This window comes from Poecilia mexicana, unplaced genomic scaffold, assembly GCF_051168715.1.
Source record: "Poecilia mexicana isolate PSO_F unplaced genomic scaffold, ASM5116871v1 scaffold_11, whole genome shotgun sequence".
In the NCBI taxonomy this organism is placed as follows: Eukaryota; Metazoa; Chordata; class Actinopteri; order Cyprinodontiformes; family Poeciliidae; genus Poecilia; species Poecilia mexicana.
Window position 1 is genome coordinate 23,030,510 of NW_028263380.1, and position 23,910 is coordinate 23,054,419.

Here is a 23,910-nt window from a genome sequence, read left to right on the forward strand (position 1 = left end):
AGAATAGCAATACATTCCTGTGAGCTGCTTGTTAGTTTGCTGAAAACAGTTCATGTATTTAATCATTCTTCACTAAAACATGGTCAGTGATGCTAACAGATAGCCCAAATAATTAGCATTTAACACGGGTTTGTAAATCTTGTTTCTTCATAGCAAATAGAATGAGAAAAGGGTGTCAAATTTGTGCAATAAGAACGTCGATAGACCATTTCTGCAGGTGTCTAATAATCTTATTCTACATAACATTAAAAATAATAAAGTGCAGGACATTATTTTATATAAAAAGGAACAAATGTCGCTTTTTTAACTGCTGGGTTTTAAACCAAAATTTTTACTTATTCCGTTACAAATTCCCCTGAATACATCAATTAAGTTTTAACAGGCAAGTTGTTTTCATAAGGATATTTAAAAAACAACTCCAATCACTTCAAGAATAATATATATATATATATATATATATATATATATATATATATATATATATATATATATATATATATATATATATATATATATATATATATATATATATGCAAGTCTGAAAATTAAGAGCTGTTTTTTTTTTTAATGAGGTGAAAAATAAGCTATTTTCTTCTTAAGCAACCTGATGTAAGCACAGTGCAGTTAAAAGCCTTAAAATTGTTGTTTTTTATAGGTTGTAACCACAGATGCTTACATGTGGTGGCACTTCCTCTCAGGGCCTCGCTGGCGGAGCTTCGGTAGACGGCAAAAACGGCCACCTGGTACTCTGTGAGGGAGTTCAGGTAGGTCAGCTCCACGCTGTTCTCCGTCCCCACAACCACCTGAAAGACAGCCTTAAAATCAGGATCTGGATCTCCAAAGACGGCTTTACAACCACTAAACAAACAGGAAAAAAGTTTCAGATTAAGTTTATTTATGGCCATGGCTCCTTTTACCGGTCTGTTTTGTCACAGTCTCAGTTGTTTTAGGCTTTTTAATTCTTATAAATATGGGCAAGTTTAGGTTGGCAGCTTTTACCACTAATTAGCCTTACTTGAATGCCAATGTCTTATTCTTCACATTTTTGAGTGACCATGACAAACACACCTTTATATGAGGTCATGTTTATAGACTGGGAAAACAGGAAGTCTTGGATTACAAAATAAAACAATTAAAAAATTAATGTTTATAGTCCTAAAAATACTACAGTGACACATCTTTAATAGGAACTCTTAGGAGTGCTAGTCAATGTGTCAAAAAGGATTTTATGAACATATTATTATTCCTAAAATGTGATGTATTTAACCAAATTAATGGTGAGTTATTCACCTGCAATGAATAATAATTTAGTTTGAGGCTTTTTACATATTTTTATTAAGAGTGCTAATAAGCAAGGAGCTCTTAAAAAAGCTGGAATTAGCAAGTCAGTCCAGGTTTCTTCTGATGTCCAAAAACATTATGAGGTAAAAATAAAGTCAAAGTCCGAGCCAAAAAGCTAAAAAAAAAGATTACCAAGTACTCTATAATAATTGTAGAAATTAACAGTTGAAAATAAAAAGGGAGGAAACATTTCAACCAATTATCTTCTCACAAAATAGTTTTAGCTAAAATTTCATTCTGGTTTTTCACTTCCTTTAGTTGTCAAATAAATAACTTGTCAGAATTTCGAGCTTGCAAACACACCACTTGTCACTGCAGTTTTTGTTTCCTTCAGATGAGGTGTGATGAAATCAGACAGCAATTAAGAAATAGAAAAAAATCTAAGAGAGAATCAAGTTTCAAAGCAAATTTAATTAAATTTACTTTGACTATGTGACAGAAAATCTCTGCACATAAAGCAACCAGGTAAAAGATTTAAGTGTGCATTGAATAAAACCCCAAACAAGCCTTGGAGGAACTGAACATTTCCAGTTTATGACCTTATTTGTTTAGCATATTAATGTTTTCAATATTCCCATCACTGTAGCAGCTGGAACACAAAGGTGGATACAATCTTGTTTACCTCAGTATAAAGAGGCATTTGGTTTTATGATTCCCTAATGGCAAATTTCACAGAACAGTCCCCATTTACTATGCAGATCACTCCAAGAACTGAAATTGTTGAGGTGACCCTGAAAGGATTAGCAGAGCGGCTTTAATTAAAAACGCCGTCATTAAATCAGCACTTAGGCGTTTTATTTGCCTTGTGCTGGGAAATCCCCTGCAAACTAATATCAATTAAGGTGCCTAAAGAAAACACTCCAAGTCTTGGGACTTGATACCTAGGGCTGAGTGAACATGGGAGATGTGATAAAAATGATCTCGGTCAAATCATAAATATTTACTGTAGTCAGGTTCCCTTCACAACAAAGACAGGACATTTGACAGTCAGATCACTGGAGGCCTTTGTCAGCGCTTGGAGAAGTCTTTAGAAATAATCTGAGATGCTTCCCATCATGCATGATCGATTGCTAGAATTACCCAGCTGTTTCGAAAATTCATAAAACTTCAGTAGGGAGGTTGTGGTGGTTTATCATCATGGTGGCAATATATCATGGTCCTGGGTGAGGCATTGAGTAGCAGTGACAGGTTATTCATGAAACGCGACCCAGGTGCTCCAACATAAATTTGTCATCAGAGAATTTGAAACAGCACAGACCATGAGGTAGTAGTCTCAGACCAAAACAACAACCCTTGGAGTGCTGATAGCTGATAGCATTCCAAGTGAGTTATGGTAAAGTTCTTATTTGTGCAGAAGGTTCCACAATTTATATTTAAATAAATGCCCCAAAAAAGTGCCATGATACAGAAACCTCCTGTGTGGAGGCATTGTTATGCACTTGACTTTGTGTCCAATAAAAGTGCCAGATGGGGAGAAGACCGCACAAGACTGAGGAAAGTTTGATTTTGCAAAAAATTTAGACTCAAATTTTTTCTTACTCCATCAAAGAAAAGTCATTTCACAGGACGTTACTTGACTGCATTGAGTAAAACGTAAAGTTTGAAGCAAACTGCTTCTTAAAAGTGTAATGCTTGAGCATGCAAATACATTTTTCACAGTTTTATTTTACAAACTCAAACTGTTTGGACATGGAAACCTCATTAAAAGTTCATAACGACATGGATGAGTGATTTTGGTGTAGAAGAGCCAGAATGGTCTGCAGAGACCCTTGACCTCAACATTATAAAAACACCTTTGGGATGAAATCAGGCAGAGTGCCACCATGCCATTATCTCCAACATCAGTGACTGACCTCATAACTGCTATGTGATATTAGTTTGTCTGTATATGTGTGACCTATTGTTTATGGCAATATAGTTTAAATTTCACAAATAGTTATTGGAAAGCGCAGTAGAGTGATGACTGTTTTTGTCACTTGAAATAAATATTTTGTTGAAGCATTTGGACAGCCCTGGAGTTCTTGGCCACAGAGAGGTAGTCCTAATCTGGTGTGAAGGAGATATCACTTACAGAGTTTGGAATCAAACTGAGTGTATTTGTTCAGGGTGGTATAACATTTCAAGTGATTTTCTTTTTCTTGCCTTTGTGGATTATAATGTTTCTGGCCTTGGATCACAGATTTGGAGTTAAAATTAAAAGAAATTTAATCAGTTGCATGATGACACCCTCTGATTATTCAGATGGATTAATATAAACATAAATTATACCCGAGTTCAGGACATGATTATGGAATAATTAAAAAGCTATTTAGGATTTTGGACCAACCAGGACAATCCTGATATAACTCAGTGTCATAAAAATAGCAGCAATTTCGTGAATATATATAAAAAAAATATATATATACACAATTAAAATAAAAATACAGTAGAAACCAGATACTTTTTCTTCTGGTTGTCCTCCACTGGCTGGATAGTACACCACTCGATATTTCTCCACTTGGCCCGGCGCGTGCGTCCATGTAACCCGAAAACTACGAGCTGTAATCTCTGATGTCACCAGGTTACGAGGGGGTGCAATGGAGGTGACGGGTGGAGCTGGCTCTCCTCCTCCTCCTGCAAAGCATAAAGACCAAATTAGAAGTGACACATGCAGTGTTCAATTTCTATAAATGATATTAACAGAAATGTGAGAAAAAAAAAAAAGTAACCAATGTGCATTAGGATTTATTAACCGACTTGAACCTTTTATTTTTTTGTCAAGCTGTTCCACACGGTCACAGACTGTCTTGGTGAGACCTTCCACGATGTCACTCATCACACTGAAGTCTGCCACGTTGTAGACGTGAGTCTCCTCGGGAGGAGACGCAATGGCCTTCAGCTCGTTTTCATCTGCGTTTTTCACACCTGAAAGGAGAGGAGAGAGGCAGAAATAGAGAGAGGAAAATTTAGACTGTGAGGCAAAAAAAAAAAAAAAACATGAAAGGTGCTGAGGAGAGGTTTCTGATGATGCAACAAGGAGAGGGAAAGAGAGAGGCTTTCATTTTACACACTGGATAAAAAAAATAATTATCAGAAATGTTTGCATAACATGCAACACATTTTGTCTAATTTCTACAACAGGTGAAAGTCTGAATTTCAAAACTTGTAATTTAAGAAAAAAAAAAAATAAGTGACCCTGTTGCATGAATTGCTTATCTACCTTGCATTTTAATGTTCAAACAAGGTGGCTTTAAAATAATATTTGATGTTTTGTATCCCAGGTAGGATACTCATGTACACTATATGTAGTCATACTAGATAAATCAGCATCCACATTCTGATGGTGCTCATTTGTCAGAATAACGGTATCTTTTAAAAATAACAACCTGTCCCCAGGCGATAAACATACTTTTCATTAAGTCAACATGTATGTGTTTTTTTTTTCTTGTCATTGGTGTGATGTAATATTCTAACCTCCAATATTAAGCTTTTAATTAAATATATATGTTTAAAAGGAGAGGCTTGAAAACATAAGTCTGTAATTAATCTACATAAACTGTTTAACTTAAAAAATGTAGTTAATAAAAATTTGTTTTAAATATTCCAATATATTGAATACGACTGGTGACAAAAGGTTCAGTTGCGTAGAGTCAATGCATATGTTGCAGAATGCTTTGCATATATATAAAACAGTAACCCAATAAATATTCTCAGGCTACACTATGCAGACACTCTGTCTGCACTGTTGCTGAAGTGTTTCCAGTGGCAGGTGTTCCAATCCTTTTATTGGGCGAACGGTTATTCCACTGCTCAGGGCACTCAGAAACTATACAGAACACTAAACATGTTTACTAGATATGACAAAGAAAAGACATGAGTTAATACAGAGGGGACATACCAATAGCAAACAGTTCTATCCCAGCATCCTTCAGGCTTTGGGCAGGAGGAATCACATCGTCTTGGGATTTCCCATCAGTGATGAGGATTCCTATTTTTGGCACACCAGGCCGGGACCCAGATTCTACTTTGAAGCTGTTTTCCAGTATAAAGGTGAGAGCCAGACCTGGATTGTTGAGAACAGTACAATGTCAGTAAGTAAAAAAAAAGATAATCAAAGTAGAAGTTGCAAGTAACATATTAAAACTATCTATCTAAATACATTCAGGCGTATGAGTCTTGGAAAGCAAAAGACAGCTAGAGAATAAAAAAAGTGTTTTCAACATAAAGGGAGAGAAGGCCATCATAAGTCTCAAGTGAAGCGCTAAGAGAGGTTCTCTTCAGTCATAACATCAGGAAATGACACTGCATAGCAAGTTTAAAAATGTAAAGAACAGGGCTGCAGAAAGGTAGCTCGAGAGCTCAGCACAAAACAGCAGATAAGTATCAAAGGCAATATTAAAAAGAAATATTTGAATGGGATTACTGCATTACTCCCATTACATGTGGGCATTACTCCCACAAAAAACATGAATGAATAAAAGAAAAATAGATGTAAATTTGTAAAATGCCTCAAAAACATGAAGACATGTAATATTATATCTAATTAGGCAAACAGACTTAGACAAGTTGGAAAATTGGAAAGAGAAATGAAAAACAGTTTCAGAATTACAAATGTCTATTTTCTTAGTTTCAAAGTAGCCAGTAAATTTAAAAGAATGATAGTAACACTCCAGCAAAAAAACAAAAATGATTTCACATATACTAATGAATATAAATTATTTTTGTGTAAATGATACTAAACATCAAGTCTGCTTATTTTCAGTTTGTTTTTGTGAGGAAACAAACTGAAATGTTTATTTCATTGTATCTTTTACAATGAAATAACATAAAACTCGTGTCTTACCATATTAGAAAATACATTTTTTTACATGTGCACATGAAATTGAAGCACAGTTATCACAATAACAGGTTCCATGCTTTACACAATAATATATTTGGCCTTTGGGCAGACTTTCATTGCCCTTTATGTCCACAGAGATTTCACCGATCACTCTACTAAAAGTCAGAGATAGTGGAGGGAATTAATAGAAAGCAAAATGTGGGTTATTCACAATCAACACTGCAAAATGTAATCAGAATATTGTAGTGTCATGTGGTACTGTTTTCATGCAGTTGTACTAGCATTGAAGAAACACTGCACTGAGTATCTGCTTGACAAGAGGACATCTAATGTAAAATAACAAAAACCTTGTACCCACCAATTATTTTAAAGATGCATTATGTACTGGCTTGATGGTTTGATTGTAGCCTGAATTTCCCTCTGAGGTCCTAAGAGAAGCTAAAACTTGTCAGAACCAAGGCAGGAGCCACTGAGAGAGATTGTAACTTAACTGGTCTGAAGTGTCGCTATTAGTTTGACAAGTTTTATTTGTCTTCTGAGTTTGATGACATAATGAGCAGCTGAGTTCAGAGGTAGCCCACACTGACATCTCTGATCCAATCTTGGATAGATTGATATATTAATACTGTTTAACTGCATAATATCTCATCCAATACATACTATGCAATAAAGGCAATTTCCATAAAGTAAAAATGCAATTGTAGTCCTTCTAATGTACGCTGCACTTCTTTTATGCTTCAATGTACTTTTTCATTTTCCTGCTGCAGAATATCAAATCAACATTGGAAGTCATTTTTTGTTGTCCTGACCTTCTGATTCACAGTCTCATCCGATCAGCAAAGGTTGTTATTGAATCTATAAATACCAACCTGAAATTAACTGCACCAGAGGGAATTTAATAAACCAAGGTAGCAAACTGGCTTTATTCCAGTTCCACCTCTCAATGTCATCTGTTTGCTCATCTGTGTTTGGAAGACTATAATAACCGGAAAGTAGGGTGAGAATTTGCTTGGCAGCGTACCTGTCAGTGTGTTTCCTCCTTTATAGGGCAGGTTTTTCACAGCCTCTATCACAGCCTCTTTGGTAGTGTGAGCATTCAGATGCCACTCAATCCTGGGGTCTCCACTGTACTGAGCAAGTCCTGCATTGGACAATAAAAGATAAGACGTCGTTCAAGCAATTGAAAGAGGAAAAATCCAAAACAAATCTCACCTATTCTTGTTTTGTCAAATTCCACAGAAAAGGCATTGACAAGGTTTTCTAGGAAGGCTCGAACCAGCCTGAAGTTAATCCGACCGATACTCCAAGAGCCATCCACCAGAATCACAATGTCGGCTATGGCAGGAGTCTTGCACATGAATCCATCTTCACCTGACAAAGTGAAAAAAAGAAAGCAAAAGCAAAATAATTAGTATTTTTAAAGAGAAAAATGGTAATTAAACCCCAAAAGACGTCAGGCAATGATTGAAATTAAAGTTATATCAAACTTTGATATACCAGTATAGTGCTCACACATGTTGAACCTGCAGAGGTAAAAGTAGGACAATTAGATCTGCAGCTTCTGTCCTAAAGTATTACAAAGTGTTTCAGTAATTCTAATTCACTTCAACGCAGTATAATTAAACCCCAGAGGACCGAGGTGCTTAGTTTCAGCAGATGAAAAATAACGGCCCTCTCTGTTGTTTGTCTCAATAGTTTACTGGGTGATAAAGCAGACCAGGCTCTAATGAGCCAACAGCAGTTCATTTACAAACGCTCATACGGCAAACAGAGAAAGTCGAAGGCCAACAGAATAAGGAAACAACTTTATTTCAACCAACCATTTCCACATCTCTGGGAAACCTCCTAGAGCAGGGATCGCAGGACAGGAGCAACGAGTGTCCATACAAAAACGTCTCATCAGCATGAATCCGATACATACTTGACCCATTTGCTCCCATGGTTTATCTACTGTATATATTTGAACTTTTTAGAGCTTTTGCAGCTGTTGGCGCATAATTTCTTACCCTACAGATATTGGAGAACATTTCTTTCAGGTCACAGCATGTTTTAACATTTTGTCAGAGTGGAGCAGGTTATAAGAGTGAGTGATCGGAGGGCTGGCAGGGGCATTCTTCAGCAGTCGTTTTATTCAACGTTGACAGGAACTTAGTGGGGTATCTCTTCTGGCAAGTCTCAGCAGTGTTGGAATGTAAGCCTCCTTCCTGATTTGTTTTAAATGTCTGAGCAGTGATTAAATATATATTTGGTGGGTAGAAGGAAGCAACGACACAGGAGACACAATCAGGAAGGTGCAGTTGAAAGGATAAAATTTAAAGCTTATGGTGTTTGATGTTGGTTTTGTGGAGGAAAAGGACATTGACCACTTACTGGGAAGGTTTAACGTAGCAATCAGAAAATGCTTCATTTTGCTGTGATTTCCTTGATATTATTCAGTAAATTAAAAATAGGGCTGAAAATGTTCTGAGAATTCTGAAAATCTGAAGTTTTTCATGGAAGTGAATGAGAATTTGAACTTTGGTCCTTTATAGGGTTTTAGATATATTCGGAGAAATATAATTTAGCATATCAGATGTCAAGCAGGTACACTTTAGTAAATATATGCTATTCCTCAATTATGCAGACGTCATGCACTGTTTACTGAAGGTTTATTGAGGCCATGTCCCTACATGCACTGTGCCTCCCTGAGTTACATAGACAATTTAGAACCCAGGCTTATGGAGGATACATGTCTGAGTCCATGGACTACATAAACTAGCATACTATTAATTATATATTTGAGTGCTTGCTTATATATAATATAATATATAATTTTGTTATAATTATATATGATATAATTATAATAAAATGTGCTTAAACTAACCTAATTTCAGGTTAGCTCCAAACAAATTGCCACAATTCAAATGACTCAATTGGAAAAATCCTCAGCTTCCCCAATTTCCCTTTCTATGCAACATTTCCAGTTAAGTTTTAAGAAAAAAAAATCCTTCCTTTGATAAATCTAATTTAAACATAGTTTCAAGTTTGCTTACACACAGTGACATTTAAAACTTCTGATGCCTTAATTTGTGTTTTTTTTTAAGCTTTGACCTTTCCATTCTGACTTTACTCGCTTTACTTTAGGAACTTTAACGCATGATGCTAAAGCACATTTTTCTAGCCTTCTTGCCTTAAGTTGCCATTGATATTATCAGTGTGAATATCCGATTTGGTCAATTTAAAAGGAACTCAATTACAAAGTTGACATTTGAAACTGTCTAATACATCTTGTATTAGTGATTACTAACACCGCAGTCTTTGTCTGTATTACACAGAAAAAAAGATCCTTTAGATTAAAAAGATGTCAATATTTCCAAAAGCTGTCACACAAAAGCTGGAAATTCAAATAGATTAAACAGAGCAACTTTGCTTTCATCTATTCAGTCTTTTTGTCATCTGCTGAAATATGGCTTTACAGTAGAGATGTATTTTCAGAATTAAGAAACCTCATCAAAAAGAAAAACATTTGAGGCCTTATAATATTTATTGTTGCTTATACTGTCTGCAGTTCTCAGACATGTGATAAATATCTATTATCTTTTTAAATGGCTTATGACAGCCATCTACTTCTTCTAACTGATGATAAAAATAAGTCTTTTGACCCTTTTTCTTCTGACTTTTACATCTAAAAGTGTTGTTGCAGCAACATGTTAACACACGTTAAAATGTTGGTAAAAATCAGATCAAGGAAGATTTGATTTTTTTTATTGTCCAGTTGATCAGTCATGGGTTAGTGTAATCAGACAGGAAATTGGACAATTCTGATCAAAAGTAAAGTTGAGTCATGATTACTTCTGTTTACATTCTTCATTTTATCTGCCATATGGCAAACAGGAGGGCCTTGAAGACCGAGGGGAGTTGAGAATGGCACTGTAGTGTAAATACTCTCTTTCAAAGATGTTTCAGAGTTATTTCAGAAACAGGTTCCAAACATCGTCAGAGTCTCTTTACAAGCTCTCCATGAACTATTTGAATTGCTGCTATTTGGCAAATGGTTTTGCAACTTCAAAAGCAGAAGCACAGATTTCGGCCTCAAAGTCCTATAAGGCTTAGCTGCTGCTAAGATGATATACCTTACATTGTTCACACCAGTTTAATTAAATTGTCAGTCTCAGTTTGTCTTCTTATGACTTTTGGTGAAGGCGAGTCAATTTAGTTTCTCTATTACCAATCAGAACAACTGACAATAGAAGAAAAGTTTGAGTAAATGAAACTTGACTCCGATGTTAAACACTTCAAGGATTTAACTTTTGTTCCGCATTTGTTTCAGACAGAAGGCCTTTGAATTTCACTAGCAAAAAAAAAAGACTCTCTCTAAAAACACTCAAACATTTATAACAATATCCTCTAATCTGAAATATAAAGTCATCAAAAACACAACATGCTTGTGTTAATTTGATTATGTGCTGAAATCCTTCCCACCATTTCCTGTTAGAATGTATCAGAAAATAAAGCAATATAACACGGAAATATCCGTGTTATAACACATAATATCCCTGAACAAAGATGTTGTTAAGAGGAAGGATTTAAACGAGTTCAATGCCAGAAAGGAAGGATTCATTTCAGTCAGTGCAGGAAGCAAAACCAAAAAGTTAGACAGGGATTTAGAGCTTTAGAGCCAGCTCTGTAAAAGACTGACACCTGGACTGGTGGTGAAAGGGTGGAAGAGAGAGGAGGAAGCAAAGGAAGAGCCACAGACACTCATATATTACAGGGCGTAAGTGTAAAAGTATGTCTGTGGTAAATAACAATGCTCTTTCCTTTGGCTTGATTTCCAACTCCTACCCATTTATTATTTCTTATTCTCAGAGAGAATGCCCAACCTGCTGCTAACACCATAATTAGGCCTATTCTGTTGTGTTACAAGTGCCATCTTAGGAAGTGTCCTCATTTTGCCTAACTGAAAAATAAAGTGTGAAATTGGTGAGAGAAAATAGTAATACTTCTTTCGGCACTTTTGGACCAAACAGTCTGAGCAGCTGGGCAAGCTACGCTAATTTGGAGAGAGAGCAAAATATCTCTGAGGAATATACAGCATTCTGGTTGCATGTACACTGATATAATTGTGTGATCTAACAACCAGACAATTTTGAATCATGTAATTCCTCGGTCACAAACATTTAAATGTCTCATCAATCCATTCAATTCACTTTGCACCAAGATTTTGAAGCTAACATAAGCTGATGCAATGCAACCGAGTTCACTCGATTGGCTGTCATTTGGAAAGTAGTCATTCCAGGTGCATATTAAACTATATTGGGGTGTTGGTCATGAATGTGGAAATAATCGCAGAAGATAAACTGGAAAACTGACCAATCATCCAGTTACCTACTCCACCGCTATCATCTGCAGCTCATCTGGGGTCAACAAGGCATTCCCTACCCTATTCACCAAGGAGATACAATCTCTCCACAAAGTAGTTGGCTTGCCCTCAGGTCTCTTCCCATTAAGACGTGCAGAATACCTAAGCACTTATTCAGAACACATCTTTACCAGATGACCACACCACCTCAACTGGCTCATTTAGAAGAGGGAGAGAAGTGATTCTACTAAGAATCTAAGGCAAATACCTAATTCCTAAAATATTTATGAATGACGGAGCATCTACTCAATTTGCAGAGCACCTTGCAATACTTAAGTTTCTCAATCTGGAGTAGAAGATCATTTCCAACCCCAATCTAAAAACCAAACTGTTAAAATAAAAAGATGCAACTTTCTTAATAAAGTAAAGCCTTGAAGTGATGGATTACTGAATTACTTCAGCATTTAACCATCTAGGTGGTTAAATTGACTTCCAGCCTGCAAGTCACAGCCTGCAGCTACTTCTTGTGAAAATGTTTAATGAATTTACTAACAATAGGATTTATCTGAAACAAAAACATGTTGAAAAATGCAATTGATTGGGTCAATTCTGAGAGTTTAATAAAGAGAGTTTTAAACTATTGTCACTGCACCACATATAAATTTGACAGGTGTGACAAATTAAAATGTGTTTCAAATTTGACATTGTAAAGCTAATGAGGAAATTAGTGAGTTAGTTATGCAAAGGTATTAATTATTATGCTGGCAGCTATATTGATCACCCCGATTTAGGGATCATTCTGACATTAGCAAGTGTGTGCAAAGCTATTGCTAATATCTTCAGTTTAAATGACACGTTTCAACTTTCCTGGACAGTTACAAATTGATCCTATGAGATTTGGTGAAAAAAATGAAATTTTGAGAGATAAAAGCAAAGGGATGCAGCCAAAAAGAGATATGCATGAACAGAAACAAAGGCAACACATTTACTGATAGATTCTTAATAAGACAGCCATTAGCAGAAAAGGTCCCTCAGGCCGCTTCTTCACAGGTTAAAAAGTCAAAGTTTGAGGCACAACCCGAGACGGTGGATGTCAGGAGTATTAAGCAGAGGACTTGACCTTAGTCGCCAAATTATAAACAATATTTTAATGAGTCCTTTGTGTTTACTGGTATTCTTATGCAGATTTATGTCTGCAAATGCAGAAAGTGTTCAGTTACCTTTACAGGAAAACAAAAAATATTTTTTATTGTGTGCTATACAGTAAAAAACTGAATATTATACTCAAACAATATACTGTCTATCATATACTTCTATACTCATTGGCTATGATTGCAACTTATCTGGCATTACTAGCATTGTTATTATTTGCTTAACGCCTGAGGCACTCTGTATGATTAAACCACATATCCACCCCTTTGCAAAATTATTCATATCTATTCAACTTTTTGGCATTTTGTCAAATAAATACAAGCATCAAAATGCTTTACTATGATTTATGTCATAGATCAGCATGCTGTAGTGTATAATTGTGACATAGAAGAAAAATAAAACATGATATTCAATGTATTTTTCTTTTTACAAATAAAAATCAGAAAGGTGTGCCATGCACTTGAGTTCAACCCACCAGTGTTGATATTTTTGTTAGTTGTGAATCTTAAACCTTTTGTTTTTTAAAAAGAATAGGTGTGTGTGTTACTTTATCTTCATGCTGCTGCTAAATGATGTTTCATAAGCAAAGATCCAAGGCCTTCATAGAACAGTTGGACTTATACTGAGAATGACTTAAACACAGGTGGATTTTATTTACTATTAACAGGTGATGAATACATTTGGTTGCATTAGATTTTACTTAAATTGCTCAATGCATTCCACATTTCTGAGACACATTTGTATGAAAAGATTCGAATCCATGCACAATTTTTTCTTTCACTTCACAGTAATGCATAACTTTGTATTGGTCTACCATAAAAAAAATCTAATTAAATTAAGCTGCATACATACTTTTCCAACACACTGTGAAGGAGAGCAAGTTTACATTTAAGGTGTGTATAGGAAGTGTAAAGTTAACAGCTTCAATGTCAGAGGGTACATACAGTACTTATAGTGGCTTGTTCCAAAATATCTATGGAGACACAAACTGATTTACATGCCAAGAAGACAAAAGGTCAGCTCTCTCATTCCACAATGGCAAAAATGTAAGAGAAAGTCATTGGATTTTTAAACTAATCTGGTTACCACTCGTTTATGTATGCTCATAGTAAGGTTGTTTACATTACTGGTTGGCCAAAAATGAACCCACCCCACAGATTTAGCTAGCAAATAGGTATGAGGCTCCTAATGAATAATTACTGCATTATTGACTATTTTCAGCTATTATTTAAGGCCTGTCTGATCAACATCGTACTAATGTAAGAGCTGGGTCTGTATGTCCTTCACAGACTATCTGGTTGCCAGTGCAGGCTCCCTCTCTTCACCAATCCAGTTTGGGGTGTTCAAGGACTGGATCTTAATTAATTGAATTTTGGGAACCTCAGCTTTCCTTTTGGCACATGATGAGGTTCTGTTGAAACTTTCAACAATGAGTTAGCTCCTCTAAGTGTCTGAGATGTCCATGGTTCTTCATTAGTAGCAGTAGTAAAATAAAGTTGGAGATGGATGGATTGTTTGGGATTTTATCTGACATAATGTGGGCGCTACTCCACACTGTCAAGGAAGGAAATAGCCAAGTCAAAAGGCAAAGCTCTCAATTTACCTGTCAGACAGCGTCCCTATCCTTATCTGTGGTCATAAGATGTGGATCTTTATAGAAAAACACAAAATCCTGGATGAAAGCAACTGAAATTAGCTTTAAGCATAGATGACTAGGCTCACTGTTAAAGATAAAAAAGCTCTGTCATCTCTGGGGAGCTTTAACTGGAACAGCTGCTCCGCTACATCAAAGCACCAGTAGAGGTACTTTAGGGATCTGATCAGAACTCCTCCTGGGTCCCGTCGTTTGAAGGTTTTCAAAGCACACCCCTCTGGACTGGAAGGAGAACCCAGGACAGATCCAGAACCTGGTAATGCCTTGGGACCACCCAGAAAGACCAAGAGAGCGTTGCTTTGGCGATGAGTGACTGGGCATACTGGGCTGTATTTCAGTTATTGTTTTAACAGCATGATATTGGGAAATGTTTTATAATAATATAATATTAGTAAATAGTACAATCAAGATGGCAGTTGCCATATATATTATTACTGATTCTATCAATCTGTGATGTTTAGTGTTTTGAGCATTGTCAGTTTCAGGTGTGAACATCTGCTGGTGTTCGTCCCCGTCCACCTGGCTAAATATTACAGTCATATCACAAAAGCAAGTTCAAAACACTAGAGCATAAGATATTAAGTTGTTTGCCTAAAACCTAATATCTCATGAGTCTTTTAGTCTAGCTTGATCATTTATAGCAAAAGATGCAACCGCAGGTAAAAAAAAAAAAAAAAAGTCCATCATCAACATGTGGAAAGCTCAGCAAATTTTTGTTTGAATTTACATTAATTCAGTGTTTGGGTAGTCTACTAATTTCAGATTAACTGATTCATAATTGGACAGTAAAAGGTGTTTAATAGAAGACTTAAAAAAAAAAAAACAATATGTCACCTGGATGATGCTAAGACTGCCACTAAAGGAGTTCTGGATAAAACATTTTTACAGTTAATAAAGTATTTTTTTTATTATTATTTTAAATGTAAAATGTATATATTTTTGTTATATTCTGACTTAATTCCTGCTTCATGGTTGGTTTCAAAGTTGAAATAATAATAACATTTGATAAATGCACAGAATGCTTTAGCACTTTTATCTAAAGTTCAAAAAGATGTGCAAATCATGTAGAATTGCAGTGCTGTTTAAAAGATGTTGAACTATGCTGTCAATCTTTAAATGCTGCAACACTTCTGCCTTAAATTTACTTCTGCAAGAAATCCAGTTAGAGAACTTTGGCACTTAATGTGACACACTTTGTGCTTTTTTTTCCATAAATATGTAAACCAGAAAAAGAAAAAACAATGTAGATGTGGGCCAAACATTTAAGTCACAGGAAATTCCACCAGGTATACAAATCAAGTACACAGGAGGAGTGAGAGCAAACTGCAAACTGCAAGCTGCAGTTCCACTACATGTGAGGTGAAAATATCAGGAGAACAACAAAGCAAAGTTACTGTGACTTTCACTGTAACTCTGCAAAATTAATTCAGAAAACAACTTCACATTCAGAGAGCACAACGCATTATATTCATAAAGCATCAGATCACATCTTACAGCTCCACCTTCATTTATTGTAAGATGAAGACATTTGTTATCTGTGAGCAAGCATTTCCGCAATCTGGGCGTCTCTCTCTCTGTCTCAGAGACATTCTTCTTGACGCACAAAATAAAGAAACTAAAAAAACTCATCATAATTTCTCATCAAAACTATAACATGTCAAAACTGTTCCCATATCTGATCTCCAATTTAGCTGGTTCCTCATTAGGTTGTAAAATGACAGCTTCCCATCTTCCATTTATATTTAAGGTTTTTTTAATATGCATAGTCTATCTTCAATATCTGCTAGAAGCATGCATTTATTTATCTTGCACCATGCAATTAATTAAATTTTTATGTAAATTCCCTTTTTGACAAAGCATATCTACTGCTCACTACATCAAAAATACATGCTCCATGTTTTTGGGGTTATTCTTGGCAGCAGAGAGACATTACTCTTTGCATTTCTATGGAAAATACTTAAATGTAAAATATCTTGTTGATGAGGAAAAGAGAGATGCAAAAGGTGCCCTATTCAGTGCACACATAAAATAAGGAAATATGATTATTTGTGACATGGTAACTTAGATCCAGAGTGTTGGATCACTGGTGCAATGCAACAACAAATATGGTTCATTCTGAGTGCTACAAAAATTATGCAAACAAGGAGAAAGTAAAAACTTGCTACACCAGTAAACAGAAATACAAAGGGACATTTGATGGAAAAAGCAAAACAGAAAATGAATCCACAACAGAGTAAAGAAAAAGTAAAAAGGAAGCAGAAACAATTGTGATCAAGAAATGTTTTATACAAGATTGATAAAGGAGTGAAATTTGGGCAAAGTAAAATTGGAGAAAAACAAAAAAGAAGAAAAGGTATACAAACACTGGAAAGATAAGAGTCAGAGTTAATATGAGCTTCAGATGTAGGGAAATCTGATGTTCAGGGGAAAATCTGAATGAAAAGAAAAAGAAGAAAGATCTACAAGCATGAGAGAAATCTGCAAACTAACAAACTCATTCTGTGCTAAGAAACCTTTAGGGAAAAGCTCCCTGGAGGAATATTCAACACACAGAAACAAAGCCCGAACCAAACAAACAAGGAGAAAGTAAAAACTTGCTACACCAATAAACAGAAAAACAAAGTATTTTCCCATAATGGCAAAAGTACAGAAAGTGCTACACTTCAAGGCATGACAAAAAGAAAAAGATAAGACAGAAATGTCTGACAAGGGCATCTAAGTGTCTCAGTATATGAAACAGCTTATAAATAAGCTGTTTTTTTAAAAAATGACATATTTAAAAGAAAGTGCAGTTTGTTGCAGAGTCAACACAAGCCCTTGGTAACTAGCTCACATTCCAAGCAGTCTCAATAAAATATGTAACATGCATCATCTTTCCATCTGTACAGATTTTCTGCTTGTAATGATATGCACTCATTAACAAAGCTCAGGCACAGAAATGCTCAAATTTTGTTTTTTACGGTTGTGTTTGTGGGAGATCTTCTTTTCCCTTTGTTTCTGTCGTTACATGCAAGTTTGCTCCTTTTCTCTCATTGGAGTCTTTTTGATGTTGGTCAAGTTCTCTAGAGTCTACAATCGTTGGATACTACGAGGAAAAGCACCCTATTAAACTGTTGTCCTTCTGTTGTAATACCAGATGTCAAAATGTGCACTGAGCATTGGGCAGTTGGTTGGTATCATACTGAAAACATTTGCTGCTCTGTCTCCCTCTTTCTACCATCTGACTGCCCTCATTTCTCTTTCAAATCTAAATGAGGTTGTCACTGTGTCAAATAGAAGATGATGGAGCTTCAGCTGCTCAGGAACCTCACTGCTTTGCCAGCATTATTGCACCTCTCTACCCCCATCCCAGCTACATACTGCCTCGCTCCTGTTTCAGTTTCACTAAATCAACTTCCTCTCCTTCCCTGGCCTTCCAAGTGCCCTACACAGATGATTTATTGGGTGATCATTCATCTTTATTTGTAGTGTAGCAGATAGACATTCCTGCAGCTGGCAGATCCTGCCGTGTCCGTCTTCCTAATGTGTTTCCCGCTGATGGACCGCGCATGTTGAAAGTGTTCCAGGAGCTCTGCCTTGTTTCCAGTCAATTCCAGGCTCATCTATGCCTGTGCATTCATTACTGCGTTACCCATGTGGCCTAATTACTTGGACAGCTTATCTTTGTTAAACATTTGGCCTGTCTTTTTTTTTTTTTTTATCACATTTCCACCAAAAGTCAAGTTAGTGTAATTTGCATGGCCAAATAAACCCATATAAAAATGTATAAGTGCATCACTTGGAATATTTTATCTAAATGGAAGATTTTTAAATTAGGAAAGCATACTTCCAATCAGTTTTATGTGTATGTCATTGATAGCACTAAACTGGCAGTTCTGAAAGAGTTAGAATTATGCCAAACTACATACTAAGCAAACATTTTGTTTATACCATGCTTAACTTCCTACACATATTATAAGGGAACAAAAAAAAAAAAACTTTGGATCTTTCAATATTTTGTGATTTTTTTAACAAACTCAACTCCGTGACATAATAAAGACTGTTGTTAAACAGTTGAAGAATGTTTCACTAATGTTAAAGAATCTGATTTGAATTTGACAGATAATCTGTTTAGGGAGCTAAAGATTGGGGTGATGGCAAAACAACCTCTCAACATCAAAAACTTGGACATTGTTTTAGTTTAACCAAACGTAAATGATCAAAATACCAGATTAAGGATTATTATTGATCAGTTGCCCATTGCCACCTGACTCAATTCAATTTTGACAACTTTACAAGACATTGATTTTTTCCCCATTCCACACAGTGTGGGAATATAAACATGATTAAGTGTTTAAGCTTTTCATTTTTTCATGAAAACGTCCTCAACCTGAAATGAAAATTGTAGTAAATGTTCTCAAATAGAAGTTGTGACTTGCATGAACTTGTTAGACACAGGCAAAAACTCATACTCAATAAATTAGTTTAACATCTAGATATTTGAAGAATGGGTTGAAGAAATGGGCTGACTTACATCAACTAAGTTTAATTTGGCCTTTTGTGTAATCCATTTACACACACACAGCTACACACACACACACACGCACACGCACACACACACACACACACACACACACAGATACAAATACTCCCATGATGTGTGGAACATTTGACACTTGCTGTGATTTCTCTGCAGCCCATCCTTTCTGGGTGCAATCTAATTACTGGAGGCCTGAACAAATGGTCCAGGAATTAGACCTCAATAAATAGGTCGTGTCAAGCCTAAAACGTGGTCATGTATCAAGAATGAGTTTATGTGCTCAGTAATTGAAATGTCTTAAACTCGACCTGCATAACAGATTTACTGTTGGCACATTATTTTCAATAAGAATAGAAAAAAATATAGAACAATATTACAAGCTTGAATGCTGGTCTTTTATAATTTAATCTTGGTCCTATGGATGTCGCTGAAAAATCGTTAAAATAATTTATATTAAGATTTAATTACAAATAACTTAGCCACTCAGTCTTGTAAAATGATTAAAATGTGTTATCTCTATTTTGTGCCTTCAAAAATTAAAAACTACTTTATATTATTTTGTAGTTTCTAAACAATAAGGCAGGAAGGAAATATACTGTGCCATAATAAAGTAAAAGTAAAATGTAAAAAAAAGTCAAAAAATGCAAAATATAACTTAAACATTTCTAAATTTCTATTTCACTTTATGATCTCACAGAAGAGACAGTTTGATATATATATATATATATATATATATATATATATATATATATATATATATATATATATATATATATATATATATATATAAATGCTTATTAGTCAACTAATCAGGTAATTATTAGAGCAGCAGACAGCCAAACTTACCATTAGTTGCAGCCCTACGCCTGAAAATTACAGATACATTCTCCATCTATCAGTTGCTCTTGCACCTTGTCACATGTCACCATAGCAACGCTGATTTACAAACTATTAGAAGCACAATCGCCTAAAGACTGCTTCATTACTTTCTAAAATGTAGGCATTGCTGACATACTGAGAACTGATTTATACCAATACATGGATCACGTTGCTGGCAATCTGATTCAAAGGCCTTGGTCAGAGGCTGGACCCCGCCCTTTTTCCCTCACCAAGTGAACTCTTCAAAAGTTGGTTGTGTGTATTTTAGTTTTACAGCTTGTAAAAATAAGCAGCTCACAAGCCTCGTTCTGCACAGGCTTGTCTGCAGAAATGTGAAGAACAAATTTTAAGAAGTTAGCAATTCTATACTTATGGGTATAAATACAAACATGCATCCAATTAGGGTAATTTTCACCTACTTACGGAGATGCATGTTCCTAAAAGTATAGCCATGAACACATTTATCTATGCAAACTTTGGTCAAATTTTCCAACCATTGAGACAATATTATGATCTTTAGTATTGTGACAACACTGTGATTTCTAGTTTGAGTCAAACAAGTTTTTTCTAAAGCTCATCTTAATTTTTCTTCTAATAAGCATGTGGACTTTACATACTATAGCTTCAGTGATATAACAACAAGCCCCACCTCCCACTTCTGAACCCAGGTGACTAAAACAACAAAAATTGATGGATCTCAAACACAAACAGCCTTAAGAGCAATTCAAGCAAATATAAAGTCAGTGATTACTCAGGTGGATCACTCAACAATGTGCTTGAACATTTGGATTCCTTTTCTTTAAAGACCTCAACACATTTTTATGTATTTATCACAAGTCCACACATGCCTGCGGTTAAAGAAGGGGAAGGTAAAGTTCAGCATCAAGGTATTTAACAAGCATACACTACACACTGAAGAACAAATACCATTTGTATGTTTCTTTATCATTTCAGAGCAATGTATCAGTCAAGTCATAAAGCTCAAAGACAACCCATAGGAAAAAGGGAAACCCAAAGCCCCCAAGACAACACATGCTGCCATGGCAACAAATCTGAGAGGAAATGTTTATCTACATGTCTATTAAAAATGATCAGGGAGTGTGCCATGACAGGTGTGTGTTGGAGCTTGCTGCAGCAATCAGGAGTATGATACCAAAGTAAAACTCCTTACAGAAAATATGAAACCTGTTATAGAGCTGATTTGTGATTCCAGTTTTTACTCAAACCTGAAGCCTGAGAAACAGCTTTTTTTTTTTCAATATATACCAATCTGTAAAGTCTTTGTGTGGTCATAGACCTGTACCATGCAGCAAAAAAAATAAAAATAAAAATAAAAAATACAACCTTGTTTTTGGGGGGGGGGAAAAGTGGAAATATAAGCATGGAGGAGCTGAAAATGTTATCGGCATGCATGCATTTCTGGAAAATGTATGTCTGCAAATGCAAAAAAGCTCAGTAAAGCATGTCAAACTCCTTTTCTGACTACTACAGGCAGATAAAAAGAGGAGATATAGGTCTATCTTCTAAACTGTTGGTGGCTAAGAGGTCCAGTATTATCAAAACAATCACATACACATTTTATCACTTCTACTAACACCTTCTAAATTTATGTGAACACCATTCATGAGGCAACAAATATTCCACAGCCAAAGCCAGAACATCACTGAAGTGATGCCAAAAGTTACCTCATAACATCTTTCAGATAGCAATCTGCTTTCACAAAACAGCACTGTGTCATCAACTGTTTATGATGATGGGGTTTGTTATTACCCATTACCCTTGCGGACTTCATCCTGTAAAACATGATATAACAAAGGCATATATAAAGGAAGACCTGCTGCCTATCAGATAAAGTCGCTTCCTCCGGTAGCTGAATCCACTTTACGATTAATACACCAGAGTGCTTCTGAAACAGAAACAAGCTAGATGTTTATTACATACATAACACACGGAGTCTGTTTTTCAAAGGTTTCTGTTCATTTTACATTTAGACTGAAGAAAACCACCTTGTTGTATTATTAAGATTTCTGTAAATTGTGTTGTGGCTCGTTTTTACAGATAAATCTGTAAAAACGAGCCACAAAGATAAATTATTGAACCTCAAAAACAGGTTCAATAATGTCAGTGACTGCTATTTTGGCAATTTTTTTTTTCAATACAACCAGAAACCTTGGTTTTGGAAAAAAAAACAAGGTTTATACATTTACAGTAATACATTTGAATTAAAAAAAAAAAAAAAAAAAAAAAAAATTATATATATATATATATGTGTGTGTGTGTGTGTGTGTGTGTATTTTTTCAATTCAAATACATTACTGTACATTTATAGCAGTCACTGACATTATTGAATCTATTGTTGAGATCTGACAGATATATATATACATATACACAAGTTTTTTTCTTATATTCCTTATATTCAATTGATGAATGAGTCATTGTAAAGACAGAAAACAGATTCTTAAGTTTAGATCATCCAGCGAGTAATTTCACAATATGCATCAAAGTCCAACCAGAAAGAGATACCAGACAGATCAGCAGTCAGGTGTTTGCACTGGCCTGCAGTGAAATGCGAGCAAAGACAGATTAGATGAGTTATAGTGCTCTAATGTAAGCTCCCACTCGACATCAATCACGGCAAGAGATTTGGACACAAATCGTTTGACTGAGAAGAAAAAACTATATACCCAAATTCTTAGAATCTAAACAAGAGCTGCTAAATAAACCACAAATAGCCAACATTAAAGTTCAGTCTGGTGAGGAACAAAGATGATCACGTCAAATAGAATTTAAAACTGGATTTTTCTGACATAATACTGTCAAAATCCTGAAGAAACATTTTAAACCAACATACTGTGTTTAAATTGATTGTGATTTAAACATATGTGTTGGGACCCAGCGTGAGTCCTGACACACCAAGAAAGGAGTCATAAGACGATCTCCAGAAACAAAATATTCTGTTTCATCCGCACACCGATTTGTTCCATACGTCTAATAAACAATTGAATGTGTTTGTAGTCACCTGATGACACTGAAATGATCAGCTGTGTATCATCTGCATAATTATGATAACTTATTTTGCAATCCGTTGCCATCAGAGCTGGTGGGAGCAAAAATAGGAGGGGCCCAAGAAGGAGCCTTAGAGAACCTCACGTGATTTTTGTCAACTCCAATGGAAAGTCACTTATTGACACAACGAAGTCCCTGTATTGCAAATTACCACAGGTAATGTGAGGGTCAGAAAAGTAACCAACTGTCTAACTAGACAACCTGATTCAACATACAAATGAAAGTATTAAAAGCTTAACACAAAAACAGCAGAAAACTGGGACTAATGTGTTTACTGCTTTTAGGAATGTTTCCATCCTGGGGGTTTGCCTGAAGCCAGCATATGGCAACCGAGTGTGTAATCTGATTTAATACCTACAAGGGATCAATAAACAAACACTGTCGATAATAAAACTCTATAGGGGGTTTGGCAACACTTTAACAAAATCCTTCAGAGTGAAGACTGGGAGACGAGAAGAAAAACACCTTACCTAAGCAATTATGGAGCTAATTTTCCCCCAAAAGTCATGACATCTGGGGTGATGAATACTTTATTTTCCTCTAGCTTGCATATGTCGTGTTTCACTCTGTTTTACAGTCCCTGTTTGCATATTGTTTGAAGTCTGATGAAAGCTGAACAAACTTTTGTTTGTTTACACTTTTAATGATGATGACTGCGACTTTGATTTTGCATAAAAATATGTGTCACTAACATTCCTATTCAGAATGATTAGAGTGATATTTTATAACTATGATCCGCAAATAATGAAATATTTCATTACTCTACCGTAGGCTCCAGCATAGCTGCTGTGCAGTTAATTACAACTACCATCTGCCACCTCCAGCGATTGCAGCCTAAACTGTGATTCTCAGATAAACAGTAGCTGTAAAGCAATGAAGTATCGCAAGCCATACGTGTCCTGTGAGCATCTAGATGACCTGCAGACATGAGCGTGAAGAAAATCTGTCACTAGGAGACAAACAGGCAGCCAAAGCTTCAGAATGACAGCCTCTCAAGCAGGCAGCCATTAAAGGTCTCATCAGTAGCAAGGCAGCAGACCAAGAACAGGCCTGCACAACTAAAGCTGTGGTATTCAGCAAGTGTGGGCAAGGGGCAGACTGTCGGCTTTTGGCTTAGAAATTCTGAAAGAAAAAAAAGG

At 35.7% G+C, this 23,910-nt stretch overlaps 1 protein-coding gene across 2 annotated transcripts in view; it reads right to left on the minus strand.

Annotated features, from left to right (window-relative positions):
• col14a1b (collagen, type XIV, alpha 1b) overlaps positions 1–23,910 on the minus strand; it is a 146,795-nt gene that overhangs the window by 91,878 nt on the left and 31,007 nt on the right. For both annotated transcript variants that reach the window (XM_088010427.1, XM_088010428.1), the window contains exons 6-11: positions 7,373–7,531; positions 7,182–7,301; positions 5,219–5,383; positions 4,084–4,245; positions 3,782–3,954; positions 677–803 (exon numbers count right to left, since the gene is read on the minus strand). In XM_088010427.1, coding sequence (XP_087866553.1) covers positions 677–803; positions 3,782–3,954; positions 4,084–4,245; positions 5,219–5,383; positions 7,182–7,301; positions 7,373–7,531 — 906 coding nt within the window. The remainder of the gene's footprint in view (positions 1–676; positions 804–3,781; positions 3,955–4,083; positions 4,246–5,218; positions 5,384–7,181; positions 7,302–7,372; positions 7,532–23,910) is intronic.